A 15,358-nucleotide genomic window follows, 5' to 3' on the forward strand; every position below is an offset into this window, starting at 1 on the left:
GTACGACTTGGTTTTAATATTTCAGAGGCTCAATTAGAGGTGAGCTTGGATGCCACCTGGCATTCTAAAAGCAAATGCTCTTTTCTAACTCAGAATGTTCAATATTAAACAAGCTCAATTTGATTGACTTTTCTCGGAATCATTTCTGCTGACTCCCACTCGTCCCTACAGCACTTCTCAAACACCTTGGCACTCTATCAAATCCCCTGACAAATCTTTATATTTTCACATTTACCGTGAAAACAGCCACTTCCCATAAGATACTGTATATACCGAAGAGTTCAGGCCCAAAACGGTACGATTCAGAATCAATAGTAGACTACTAGAGCACATCTCTTGGCAGTGCTTTTGAGAGGCAATCTAAGTGGCGTTTAAGAGAGATGCAAAGTGCACTTCTGCTGACACGATAGGAATCTTCTTCCCTGAAATCTCTTCGTCTGTCTGTCATTATCATTTACACATACAGGTAACTGCTAAAATAAGGAAAGGCTTGAGTTAATGAGGGATACAAAGAATATTGAAAGCAGGTGCTTCCACACAGGTGTAGTTCCTGAGTTAATTAAGCAATTAACATCCCATCATGCTAAGGGTCATGTATAAAAATGCCCATTATTTTGGCTACCATGGCTACAAGAAGTGATCTCAGTGACAATGAAAGAGGGGCCTCAAAGGAGCATAGGGGATATAAAGGGTGTGTGTCTGTCTGTCTCAGTCACAGGTTGACAGGTTGCTTTTTGGTCTTAATTTAAGGTTAGGGGTAGGCATTAGCATTAGCAGTGTGGTTAGGGTTGGTTTTAAAATCCTTTTGTATAACTTTGTGGCTGTGTCAGCTAGTGACCACTCTGCGGAGATGCCTCCAGGGCAAGACTCACAGCAATAAATGCCAACCTGCATCTCAGTCACCAGATTCCAACCCAACTGAACACTATGGGAGATTCTAGAGTGGCGCCTGAGACAGCGTTTTCCACCACCATCAACAAAACACCAAATTATGGAATTTCTTATGGAAGAATGGTGTCGCATCCAGACACTTGTAGAATCTATTCCAAGGTGCATGGAAGCTGTTCGGGTGGCTCATGGTGGCCCAATGCCCTATTAACAGTGGAATAGTGGCCACTGATGTTTGATTTTGTAAAGAAAAAAAAAAGCCATGTCATGCTACTTCTCTGCCTTTTCCTGAATGTTTGTATTTTAAGCTGCTCATTTGTCCGAATTTTTAAATCACAAACAGAAAAGTATGTATAGCCTTTTTTCCTGTTTTTTCCCCCACACCTATTCCTGACTTAACCCGCCAAACAGTGTGCTGGAGGACGTTGGTACCCAGCCAGGCACTAATACAGGTTGCTTTTTGGTCTTAATTTAAGGTTAGGGGTAGGCATTAGCATTAGCAGTGTGGTTAGGGTTGGTTTTAAAATCCTTTTGTATAACTTTGTGGCTGTGTCAGCTAGTGACCACTCTGCGGAGATGCCTCCAGGGCAAGACTCACAGCAATAAATGCCAACCTGCATCTCAGTCACCAGATTCCAACCCAACTGAACACTATGGGAGATTCTAGAGTGGCGCCTGAGACAGCGTTTTCCACCACCATCAACAAAACACCAAATTATGGAATTTCTTATGGAAGAATGGTGTCGCATCCAGACACTTGTAGAATCTATTCCAAGGTGCATGGAAGCTGTTCGGGTGGCTCATGGTGGCCCAATGCCCTATTAACAGTGGAATAGTGGCCACTGATGTTTGATTTTGTAAAGAAAAAAAAAAGCCATGTCATGCTACTTCTCTGCCTTTTCCTGAATGTTTGTATTTTAAGCTGCTCATTTGTCCGAATTTTTAAATCACAAACAGAAAAGTATGTATAGCCTTTTTTCCTGTTTTTTCCCCACACCTATTCCTGACTTAACCCGCCAAACAGTGTGCTGGAGGACGTTGGTACCCAGCCAGGCACTAATACAGGTTGCTTTTTGGTCTTAATTTAAGGTTAGGGGTAGGCATTAGCATTAGCAGTGTGGTTAGGGTTGGTTTTAAAATCCTTTTGTATAACTTTGTGGCTGTGTCAGCTAGTGACCACTCTGCGGAGATGCCTCCAGGGCAAGACTCACAGCAATAAATGCCAACCTGCATCTCAGTCACCAGATTCCAACCCAACTGAACACTATGGGAGATTCTAGAGTGGCGCCTGAGACAGCGTTTTCCACCACCATCAACAAAACACCAAATTATGGAATTTCTTATGGAAGAATGGTGTCGCATCCAGACACTTGTAGAATCTATTCCAAGGTGCATGGAAGCTGTTCGGGTGGCTCATGGTGGCCCAATGCCCTATTAACAGTGGAATAGTGGCCACTGATGTTTGATTTTGTAAAGAAAAAAAAAAAGCCATGTCATGCTACTTCTCTGCCTTTTCCTGAATGTTTGTATTTTAAGCTGCTCATTTGTCCGAATTTTTAAATCACAAACAGAAAAGTATGTATAGCCTTTTTTCCTGTTTTTTCCCCCACACCTATTCCTGACTTAACCCGCCAAACAGTGTGCTGGAGGACGTTGGTACCCAGCCAGGCACTAATACAGGTTGCTTTTTGGTCTTAATTTAAGGTTAGGGGTAGGCATTAGCATTAGCAGTGTGGTTAGGGTTGGTTTTAAAATCCTTTTGTATAACTTTGTGGCTGTGTCAGCTAGTGACCACTCTGCGGAGATGCCTCCAGGGCAAGACTCACAGCAATAAATGCCAACCTGCATCTCAGTCACCAGATTCCAACCCAACTGAACACTATGGGAGATTCTAGAGTGGCGCCTGAGACAGCGTTTTCCACCACCATCAACAAAACACCAAATTATGGAATTTCTTATGGAAGAATGGTGTCGCATCCAGACACTTGTAGAATCTATTCCAAGGTGCATGGAAGCTGTTCGGGTGGCTCATGGTGGCCCAATGCCCTATTAACAGTGGAATAGTGGCCACTGATGTTTGATTTTGTAAAGAAAAAAAAAGCCATGTCATGCTACTTCTCTGCCTTTTCCTGAATGTTTGTATTTTACGCTGCTCATTTGTCCGAATTTTTAAATCACAAACAGAAAAGTATGTATAGCCTTTTTTCCTGCTTTTTCCCCCACACCTATTCCTGACTTAACCCGCCAAACAGTGTGCTGGAGGACGTTGGTACCCAGCCAGGCACTAATACAGGTTGCTTTTTGGTCTTAATTTAAGGTTAGGGGTAGGCATTAGCATTAGCAGTGTGGTTAGGGTTGGTTTTAAAATCCTTTTGTATAACTTTGTGGCTGTGTCAGCTAGTGACCACTCTGCGGAGATGCCTCCAGGGCAAGACTCACAGCAATAAATGCCAACCTGCATCTCAGTCACCAGATTCCAACCCAACTGAACACTATGGGAGATTCTAGAGTGGCGCCTGAGACAGCGTTTTCCACCACCATCAACAAAACACCAAATTATGGAATTTCTTATGGAAGAATGGTGTCGCATCCAGACACTTGTAGAATCTATTCCAAGGTGCATGGAAGCTGTTCGGGTGGCTCATGGTGGCCCAATGCCCTATTAACAGTGGAATAGTGGCCACTGATGTTTGATTTTGTAAAAAAAAAAAAGCCATGTCATGCTACTTCTCTGCCTTTTCCTGAATGTTTGTATTTTAAGCTGCTCATTTGTCCGAATTTTTAAATCACAAACAGAAAAGTATGTATAGCCTTTTTTCCTGCTTTTTCCCCCACACCTATTCCTGACTTAACCCGCCAAACAGTGTGCTGGAGGACGTTGGTACCCAGCCAGGCACTAATACAGGTTGCTTTTTGGTCTTAATTTAAGGTTAGGGGTAGGCATTAGCATTAGCAGTGTGGTTAGGGTTGGTTTTAAAATCCTTTTGTATAACTTTGTGGCTGTGTCAGCTAGTGACCACTCTGCGGAGATGCCTCCAGGGCAAGACTCACAGCAATAAATGCCAACCTGCATCTCAGTCACCAGATTCCAACCCAACTGAACACTATGGGAGATTCTAGAGTGGCGCCTGAGACAGCGTTTTCCACCACCATCAACAAAACACCAAATTATGGAATTTCTTATGGAAGAATGGTGTCGCATCCAGACACTTGTAGAATCTATTCCAAGGTGCATGGAAGCTGTTCGGGTGGCTCATGGTGGCCCAATGCCCTATTAACAGTGGAATAGTGGCCACTGATGTTTGATTTTGTAAAGAAAAAAAAAGCCATGTCATGCTACTTCTCTGCCTTTTCCTGAATGTTTGTATTTTACGCTGCTCATTTGTCCGAATTTTTAAATCACAAACAGAAAAGTATGTATAGCCTTTTTTCCTGTTTTTTCCCCCACACCTATTCCTGACTTAACCCGCCAAACAGTGTGCTGGAGGACGTTGGTACCCAGCCAGGCACTAATACGTCTCTCCCTCCTCACTGAATGAGTGACAAATGGAAGAATGGGCGATAATTATGCACCTTACTTTACAATTGAATTTCAATTAGGCCTAACTGAATGATAAGGAAGGTGAAGAGGCTGATTACATATAGAAAGGCAATAGTGAAATGGTGAATTTGTGTTGCTGACTTTTGATCAGCAGTAAAATCATTTGATGCATCTTGGGGGGTTGACACCGTTCTCTTTTACGTTTTTACTTTGTAAACAGATTGCATTTACAGGACTGTTTTATTGACTGTAACTCTAGTACTAATCAAATGCATTGTAAGGGAAGTGACAACATGCTATGTGTTGCAGCAGGCCTTTAGAATAACGCTAAACATATCCTTGACTCTATCCAACTTGATGAGCAGGAAACAAATGATGCCAGACAGCCTGCACATCTAAACTACACCTAAACTGTACCTAAACTAATTTCACACATAATAAGAGTTAGCCTATAGACAAGATTACATTGACAATGAATCGGATGTGTGACAATATTAGGCCTATCAGTTGTCATGTTGTACACCGAAGAGATAGGTACATCTTGTAAATGACAGATCCCAAGGAAAGGAGCATCACTTTATCAAATCATCCTTCAGAGTCACATGCAGGTAAAACATTTTGGGTTCTCTATAGTATCAGAATGAGCATATTGTATCTATGACACTTACCTTTGTCAAATAACTCTCAAAATTCAAGAGGTGCAGCTCTATTTCCACATTTCTGTGCTGCCCATGCGTTCAGCACATGACCACTTAGACAGCAGCATTGCTCTGGCTACCAAGAAAAAAATAAAAACTTGTCATTTATTTATGCAATTCATCCTTTACAGCTGTTCACGCACTGATGCTTTTGTTTAGGAATACAGAAAATCATTTCACCTGTGACCTGGCTGGTTAAATTATTATAACATTTTTGGTTTCTATTTTGTCAAAAGAAGCTGTAACTGGACTTTATGAATTACTATAACTCTATTACTAATCGAATCTACAAATAAAGTTGATCAATTGGATTACACCGTAATGGTTTTATTGTAAGGGAAACGAAAATAGGCTATTGTCCTACGTTTTGCTAAGACTATGTAGAATTATACAAAACGTATCCTTGACTCTATCTGAACAAATAACTTTGTTCATTTATTGATATATGTCCACAAATATTTCTTCATGCAACGAATCCTTTATAACAGTTTATGCACTATTTATCAAGCGTTGGTGCTTTATCAAGCGTTGGTGTTTGCTGCGATTTGTAGGTTGATGTCTGATGCGTATACTAAAGGGGACAACCAGCAACGTTCTCTAGCTGGTATTTATAGGCTGAAAGGCCATTAGGTTCTAGTGTTAATACACTTTACGTTGGTGTTTCCTTAATTTTGCCAGTTACCTGTACATTGCATGTCTCCTTCGCTGCACTCGTTGATAGTTTCCTGACCCCTCCAGCCTCTCTCTCTAAACGTAATCCAGACAAATGCATTTGCGGTCAAGCAGATGGAGTGTAAAATGGCTTTGCATCAGACCCAAACTACTAAATGGAAATGTTTGTATTTTATTCCCAGTATTCTGTATGTTTGTGTATTTTATATGTGGTGTATGATTGTGTTTGTTATTTTCATATTTCATATTGGCTTCGCCTCCCTTTTCCTCCCTCGCCATCTAACATAATATTTGGAAGGCGCTGGATGCTCAGTGCCACGCTGTGTTTATCATTGCCCTCGCACCCCACCCGCTGTGTTTGGATTATTATTTTCTCCCTCCGCGCACCTTGACGCTCCGCGCCCATTGTGGCGGTCGTTTAATTTCGATAAGGCATTGTGGGGCCTAATATAGAGGGGAAATGTAAACTACAAGCCCAGGCAGCAGCGAGGACGGATGGACCGCGAAGGGTAAATTGTTATTTCACCACTCCGAATGGAGTTGTGATGATTTGAGCGGGTGGAATGGGTTCTAAAAATATATATATATTTAAACGGAGACAAAGAGCGAGGGATGAAGAATGCAGGGGAGTTGAGGCTGAGAGATAGAGAGAAAGTTTTGTTTATCCGAGTTTGGCAGTGGCGCTTGTGCATACGAGGGATAGCATTGGCAGGTTTTGTTCCCGAAGCCCTGCTAAGGTTTAAGTACTATCGGCTGTCACAGGGTCAGGGGTGCTAGTGTATTCCCTAAGGCTATTTCCCCAAATCCCTGAAAATAACATAAATACAGAGTTGGTTCCAGAATCGGAAACGTCAATAAAAAAGCGATGTTTATTATTGAGTTGGTGCAGTGAAACAGGTTAATTTTAAACCGTCCCCTCGCGAGAACCAGGGACCCTCTGTACACATCAACAACAGTCACCCTCGAAGCGTCGTTACCCATCGCTCCACAAAAGCCGCGGCCCTTGCAGAGCAAGGGGGACTACTACTTCAAGGTCTCAGAGCAAGTGACGTCACCGATTGAAACGCTATTTAGTGCACACCGCTAACTAAGCTAACCGTTTCACATCGTTACATAGTCAGCGGGATATCTGTAGTTATTTTCTTCTTGACTACACACCACATGTCTGGTGTCAGGCCCGTATTTAATTTATGTCAGCGAGAGATTCTGACAAAGATCATTGTGTTCAGAACTGTGACTCTGTGTTGCCCACTATTGCATACTTCTAAAAAAGGTGAGGATATTGGAGGGGGATTTGTGAATCTACGACATTAAGATGTTTGAATGCCTTACAAGATCCCCAAGTGTAATTTCAATGGATGTGGTTTACTTTTTTATTTTACCTTTATTTAACTAGTCAAGTCAGTTAAGAACAAATTCTTATTTTCAATGGCAGCCTGGGTTAACTGCCTGTTCAGGGGCAGAACGACAGATTTGTATCTTGTCAGCTTGGGGGTTTGAACTTTCAAACTTCTGGTTGTTAGTCCAAAGCTCTAACCACTACCCTACCCCATTCACCAAGAAAGTGTTCCCCAGCATTACTCTATAAAAAGACACAATTCTTGCAATGGCAGGAAACCAGTTATCCATCCCACTTCTGACACCAGTGTAGTGAAGGCGGGCGATAGTCACTCGCTTGAAACAGAGACCCTTACAAGGCAAATACACTACACTGTGTCATTAGGAAGGTAGTGCTTACATTCGGGAGGACTGAGCATTACAATTTCAATCTGACTCATTCAACAAGGTAAAGAGAAAAAAAGCTAATTATTGTGTCATCATATCCAGCAGACAATTAAACATACTTCAATTTAATTTGATTGTCATACCACTTGTGCTATTAAAAACCGAGATAGCAAACCAGTGTCTCTCTCCTATTGGACCATGAGACTTAAAAACTTAATTTTTCTGAAAGGTGGCCTGGAGAGAGGAATATTGCAAAATCAAGCAAACACAAATTGCATTTCTTCCTCCCTGTCTGGCCTGGCACAACATGATGCCACTGAGGTTGATTACAACCCGCAGAAAGCTCTTTCAGTCTCTTAGTAGCTCAAGTGTATTCTGCCACCATCTCTAAAAACACATACATGTCCTCGATAACAGTGTTTAGTGTGGCGGCACGCCGAGACACATTTCCAGCTCTGAAAAACAAGGTGACAAACCATGTCCATTATCTCTCTATTAATTCTCTCTCTCCCCCTCACTTCCTCCCCACCTTCTCCTCCTCCTCCTCATTTTCCTTGCAGGGGAGATCTGTGCGTTTATGATCCACGGGCAGGAGGCCCCGTTCGAGGCTGTGGTCCTCAACAAGACGTCAGGGGAGGGGGTCCTGAGGGCCAAGGGCCTGGTGGACTGTGAGACCCAAAAGGAGTACACCTTCGTCATCCAGGCCTACGACTGTGGGGCCGGGGCCAACGGGATCAGCTGGAAGAAGTCACACAAGTAAGGAAGGAGTGTGTGTCAGGGAGGGGGGGTTGGTCTGTGTGATGGGGGGTTGGTGTGTGTGTCGGAGGGAGTGGGGGGGGGTGTGTGTGTGTGTGTGTGTGTGTGTGTGTGTGTGTGTGTGTGTGTGTGTGTGTGTGTGTGTGTGTGTGTCTGGCTGGATCTTTTTTTTGTGTGAGATTGATTTTTGTAAAAATGTTGCGTAATACAAGCAAACTGGTTTGTGTCAAGAACTGCAACGCAGCTGGGTTTTTCACACTCAACAGTTTCCCGTGTGTATCAAGAATGGTCCACCACCCGAAGGACATCCAGACAACTTGACACAACTGTGGGAAGCATTGGAGACAACTTGGGCCAGAGTCCCGGTGGAACGCTTTTGACAACTTGTAGAGTCCATGCCCCGACAAATTGAGGCTGTTCTGAGGGCAAAAGGGTGGGGTGGGGGTGCAACTCTACATGCCAAGCGTCCAGTATGTGAGTCTTTAGTTATCCTCAGACTGTAATCACAGACAGTGACTGAGCACATCCGCCGTGCAATAGCAGCCTTCTGTAGTCCTCGTAACAGCTGAGACCTGCTCAATGTTTAGCCCTGGGTATGATTTTCATTAATGAGGGCCCGAAGGCTCCTTATGAGTCAGACAGTCTCACATAAAGCCTTATATAGCCCTGCTCTGATGAAGTGCTACTGAAGGCTGTGCTCTAGTGCACTGACTATGGCTGATATTGTCGCACAGAGAGAGAGAGAGAGATGGGCATGAGAGGGTGGGAGTGATTTCACGGGTTGGTCATCTTTGATTAATGTCTCCCGAGTGAAATAGGGCACCTGTCAAAACCAGTGTGTGCGCATCTGTTTTATTTTCATCCAGATCAAAATGTATTTGTCACGTGCGCCAAATACAACAGGTGTAGACTTTACAGTGAAATGCTTACTTTACAAGTCCTTTCCCAACAATGCAGAGTTAAAAAGGAAAGAAAATGAGCGAATAGGAAATAGTACCACAATAAATAACAATAACGAGGCTACATACAAGGAGTACCGGTAACAAGCCAATGTGCAGGGGTACGAGGTAGTTGAGGTCACATGTACATGTGGGTAAGGGTAAAAGTGACTAGGCAATCAGGATAGATAATAAACAAGAGTCGCAGCAACGTATGTGGAGAGTGTGAAAGCTGTGTGTGTGTGTGTGCGTGCGCGTGTGTGCTTCAGCTAAGCAGCATCACTGCAGGACATTCTAAGTAGGTGTCATTAAGTTAATGCCTTTAATTTGGAAGGCATGTTGCAGCATCACTTCTTGTCACAAGGTCATTGTCAGCAGAATTATAGGTAGAGTTTGAGAAACTGGATTTTAAAAAATAAAAATTTATACTGAGATATTTTAAATATTACTTACTGTATGTTCAGCCCTGTGGTTGTTTAAACAAAGTACAAAGGAAGAGGCCCCGAACCAACCTAGATTTGGTGAGGATATCTCTCAATGGCTTCGGTGCGAAAACATTGCATCACTACCTCGCATTTTTTACAGCACAACTAACAGTAAAAAACAGTGAAGGATTTTACTTTTACGTTGTATGCCCCCTTGCTCTGGTGTTTCTCTTTCTCATGTTCCCTGAGCTGGTAATGAGTTTGTGTGTTGTTGTTTATGTTTGTCATTTGAGTATTTTGTTATCATTATTACCTATTGTTGGAAGAAAGAGCATCAAAGGTCTCTCTCATTACCTTCCCTCACACCTTTTGCTCTCTCTCTCTCTCTCGCTCACTCACTCGCTCACTCACTCCTCCCTCTCTCCCTCTATCCAGGGCGGTGGTTCACATCCAGGTGGATGACGTGAATGAGTTCTCTCCTGTGTTCCGGGAGGCCGTATACCATGCAGCAGTAACGGAGGGGAAGATCTACGACAGCATCCTGCAGGTGGAGGCCTGGGATCAGGACTGTTCCCCGCAGTACAGCCAGATCTGCAACTACGACATCGTCACCTCCGACACGCCCTTCGCCATTGACCGCAATGGTCAGTGAACTCTAACCTCATCCCCTGACCTCAGAACCTGTTGGTCAAATGACACAAGCATAGGCTACTCTGACTGACCTTGCATTAGGTCAAACTTTTGCACTTTGCCTCTCTCTACACATTTTTTATCGCCGAGCTCAGAAAACGGCCCTGTAAATTCCTTCAACTTGGTTACACTTTACTTTCCATAACAGTAATGACACAAACTGTTCCTCAGGCCATCAAATTGGCTCGGCATAATTTGAATGCAGTCATTACCAGAAGTTCGTATCTACATCGACTTACAGTTCATTCACAGTCAGTACACGTGGCCCATGCGGGAATTGAACCCGCAAATTTGATTTGCTGTTGCCAGAATCTTCTCCAACCAACTGAACTTGGTTAATTATATTCATAGCACATCTCTCACACCATTTGTCAGCGTGCTGTATTCATGGACTCTCCAAGTGCTTTCCCATTCATCTTCTGATCACAGTGCAGTGTTATACAGAGTGATGTGAAACTGGATCCAGCTTTATGTGATCAGCGGGAACACAAGGACGAGTGGAGCCCGCGGATCAGACGGGCAAAATGACATCAGACGCTCCACAGCCTGCCATCTCTGCTAGCCCCTCTCCTCCCTCTTCCCTCTCTCCCTTTGTCTCTCTCTCTCACTCTTTTTGTGTTTCTATATCTCTTCCTCACTTTGTCTCTCCTTCCCTGCTTCCCTTCCTCTCTCTCTCTCTCTCTCCTCTCTCCTCTCTCCTCTCTCCTCTCTCTCTCAACTCTGATGTCCTCTGGCACGGCTCAGGCCCCTTTGTGACTTTTATGGGTTCCTGTCCGCCATTCCAGCTTTGCGGCTGCCAGTCGCCTCACCTCCTATAGCCCTCCCACTGCCTGCAGTGCGACTGGCGCTCGTGGTGCTCAATTAGAACTGAGCGGAGTGATGCATGGGGGCCGCCAGAGTGTGTTTTGTACCGAGGGGGCTTCTGGCTCCATCATTAACCATGGATCAGAGGCCTGAGTGAGTTATTAAATAAAACAGGCCCGCCAGCCCTCTGCAACTCAGGGAGAAAGGGAGTAAGATGGAGGGAGTGAGGAAAGGAGAGAGACAGAAAGAAATAGAGTGAGGGAGAGAGGAAGTGAGAGAGAAGGTGAGAGGCCAGAAGAAAGAATCAACAGAGAAAAGAAGAGAGACAGGGAAGTAGAATGAGTAAGAAGGAGAAACAGCCAAACAGTAGAGAAATAAAGATTATTCCATTATATTCTGTACTGGAGAGAAAGTCAATCTTATCTACTTTAGACATAGAAATGATGGTGAACTTGAGAATCGAGAGCTGTAGTGTATGCTCGTTTTCATGGTTGCGGATGTATAATGTAGTCATACTGCAAATTCCCCAGCAGTCAAAAGACACACATGTATTGACAGGTTCCCTATTTCACTCAGATATTACACATGGGGACACAAATATGTACAAGTATTTGCGTTTTTGTGTGGCTTAATTCTTGTGAAAATACACACATTTTTGTGTGACTTAATTCGTATGAAAAGACAACGATTTTTGTACGACTTTGGGGGGGCAACATTGTAACAATCTTTTGAAAGTTATTGGAGCAATGCATTGTGGGTAATGGTGTTTTACACTGCCTTTTTTTGTGTCCCACATTTATTTATGTAAGAAATAAACCGATATTGTTAATCAACCAGGTTGTCACCGAAATACGTATAATATAATAGTAGCCTTACGCTTTTTCTTTTTATTGATGCTAATGCTGTTTTCTATGCTTTTTTTCCCGCTTCATACCTTGGGATACTGGTGCTATGTCAGATTTTATGAGGGTTGCCAGATTGGAGTAAAACACTGCTTTGTCCGATTTTTTTTTGCGGTATCGATGAAGGTATTTGATTTGGGAATAGGGATACATTTTCATGATGCGAAGTTAATTCATCAATAAATATGGGGAAACAGAAGACCTTCAAAAAAAAAAGTTTGTTTTCTCTGATGCAACTATATGGTATTTGCATCTATAACGAGTCTGGACTATGACCATATCAATGGATGTAACAGGTTCATGTAAAATAATGAATTATGGTGGCTTCCATTTATGGAACTTCCAAGGCCATTTCATGACGATTATTACAGTCGTGTCAATCATGTTACATGTTATATAGGTTATTCTAACAAGGCATATGCCAGCATTGTAGGCCTAGTTCCTCTGCCCAGAGGCCTGTTAGGCTTTCATGGCAACGGCTATTAGAATTTACGTTGCCACGTATGAGCCCTGGTTAGATTGAACTTTCTTCCGCTACATTGGTGGCAGCGATGGGACCACATCCGGCTCATGTCTAGTTATGTGATCTAGTGGTGGGAAGCATTCTGTTCTTCAACATTGTGTTGGGTGTAATTACATTGATATAACTAGTGTACAATGGATAAGCAACAATGGGCGTGACAGAAGCAGTCACTGCAGTTGTGATCAAGCCTTACAGTGCATCAAAGTTGCCTGAAGCTGAATGAAAAAGTGTTATGCCCTGACCAGTTATTCAGAAGAAAATCCTCTGTGATTGTCTAATTTACACAAGTTAACTTACCAGTGTGGACCCAAAACAAACACATTCTACACATTTACAAACTACCTGTTTAAAGAGTTATTATAACTATGGTGTTCTTTTGTTACTAAAGCTTATACATCTAATAACCTGACAATGATCCACATCATATGTGTAGACCAATCATGTGTGTTATGTAGCAAAACACAACTATCCTTTTTTTAGGTTGCAAACCAGTGATATGAATCACTGTTGATCCGTCCTGTATCACGTTTCAGGAGAAGACCCAGATGCAGACAGTGTCGAAGTAACAAAAGTTTATTACTAGAACAGGGGGCAGGCAAAATGACAGGTCAAGGGCAGGCAGAGGTCAGTAATCCAGATCAGAGTCCATAAGGTACAGAACGGCAGTCAGGGCAGGCAGAGGTCAATAATCCAGGGTGGTGTGACAAGGTACAGAATGGCAGGCAGGCTCAGGGTCAGGGCAGACAGAATGGTCAAAACCGGGAAAACTAGAAAACAGGAACTAGAAAAGACAGGAGCATGGGGAAAACGCTGGTAGGCTTGACTAACAAAACAAACTCGCAACAGAGAACACAGGTATAAATACACTGGGGATAATAGGGAAGATGAGCGACACCGGGAGTGGGTGGAGAAAGCACAAAGACAGGTGACACAGATCAGGGTGTGACATCCTGTTCCGATCTAATGAGATGGATATAGGATTTCCTACGGCCTAGAATCGAGGCCTTTCCCAGTCATGAAGGACAAAGCTAGGCCCCTCTTGGTTCTCATTGGCAAAGACTGAACCCAAGTTAGGGGTTAAATATCAGACTCTCCTACTCTCCACTTTGCCCAACATGTTATACCCCAGATGTTGTAAATAAACCCTTTTTAAGGTGCTATAACTTGTATCATAATTTTTATAGGGATGTGAAACCCATAATCGAATGGCTTCAGACTGAGAATTTTTCACTGCAAGCGGAAAAGAGGTATTCGGAGTAGACTTTATCATCCTACGCTTCCGAATATATTACTCGCTAATGTTCAATAAAGTAGACAAGCTCAGGGTGAGGATCTCCTTCCATAGAGCCATCAAGGATTGTAACATACTCTGTTTCACGGAATCATGGCTCTCTCTGGATATACTGTACCTGTCCATACAGCCAGCTGGGTTCTCAGTAATTCGCGCAGACAGGAATAAATACCTCCCTGGGAGGAAGGGCAGTGGGATGTTTCATGATTAACCACTCATGGTGTGGTTGTGATAACGTACAGACACTCAAGTCTTTTTGTTCACCCAACCTAGAATACCTCATAATCAAATGCTGACTGTATTACTTCCCAAGATAATTCTCTTCGGTTATAGTCACAGCCGTGTATATTCCCCCTCAAGCCGATATCACGACGGCCCTCAAGGAACTACACTACTCAGGAAACCACATATCTTGAGGCCACCTTTATTGCAGCTGGGGATTTTAACAAAGCAAATTTGAGGAAAACGCTACCAAAGTTCTGCCAACTTTTCACTAGCCACTTTAAACAATGCTACTTAATATAATGTTTACATACCCTACATTATTTATCTCATATGTATATATATATACTGTACTATATATCATTACTGCATCTTTATGTAATACATGTATCACTAGCCACTTTAAACTATGCCACTTTGTTTACATACTCATCTCATATGTATATACTGTACTCGATACCATCTACTGCATCTTGCCTATGCCGCTCTGTACCATCACTCATTCATATATCTTAATGTACATATTCTTTATCCCTTTACACTTATCTGTATAAGGTAGTAGTTTTGGAATTGTTAGCTAGATTACTCGTTGGTTATTACTGCATTGTCAGAACTAGAAGCACAAGCATTTTGCTACACTCGCATTAACATCTGCTAACCATGTGTATGTGACAAATGAGATTTGATTTGATCTTTAAGTCATAATCCAATAGAGAATCTGTGGTGAGGTCTGGGCTTTGACTAGGCCATTCCAAGACATTTAAATGTTTCCCCTTAAACCACTCGAGTGTTGCTTTAGCAGTATGCTTTGGGCCATTGTCCTGCTGGAAGGTGAACCTCTGTCCCAGTCTCAAATCTCTGGAAGACTGAAACAGGTTTTCCTTAAGAATTTCCCTGTATTTAGCACCATCCATCATTCCTTCAATTCTGACCAGTTTCCCAGTCCCTGCTGATGAAAAACATCCCCACAGCATGACGCTGCCACCACTATGCTTCACTGTGGGGATGGTGTTCTCGGGGTGATGTAGGTGTTGGTCCCTCTCTTGGCAGGTTTGTTGTGGTGCCATATTCATTCAAAAAAAATGATAATGGATTTAATGGTGCTCCGTGGGATGTTCAAAGTGAATGATATTTTTTTATAACCCAACCCTGATCTGTATTTCTCCACAACTTTGTCCCGACCTGTTTGGAGACCTCCTTGGTCTTCATAGTGCCTTTTGCTTGGTGGTGACCCTTGCTTAGTGGTGTTGCAGAATATGGGGCCTTTCAAAACAGGTGTAAAT

The 15,358-nt window shown here is 42.9% G+C and overlaps 1 protein-coding gene across 2 annotated transcripts in view; it reads left to right on the top strand.

Moving 5' to 3' along the window:
* LOC135515923 (calsyntenin-2-like) overlaps positions 1 to 15,358 on the top strand; it is a 306,828-nt gene that overhangs the window by 228,395 nt on the left and 63,075 nt on the right. For both annotated transcript variants that reach the window (XM_064939792.1, XM_064939800.1), the window contains exons 3-4: positions 8,085 to 8,280; positions 10,079 to 10,287. In XM_064939792.1, the coding sequence (XP_064795864.1) occupies positions 8,085 to 8,280; positions 10,079 to 10,287 (405 nt within the window). The remainder of the gene's footprint in view (positions 1 to 8,084; positions 8,281 to 10,078; positions 10,288 to 15,358) is intronic.

This window comes from Oncorhynchus masou, chromosome 3 (genome assembly GCF_036934945.1).
Source record: "Oncorhynchus masou masou isolate Uvic2021 chromosome 3, UVic_Omas_1.1, whole genome shotgun sequence".
Classification (NCBI taxonomy): Eukaryota; Metazoa; Chordata; class Actinopteri; order Salmoniformes; family Salmonidae; genus Oncorhynchus; species Oncorhynchus masou.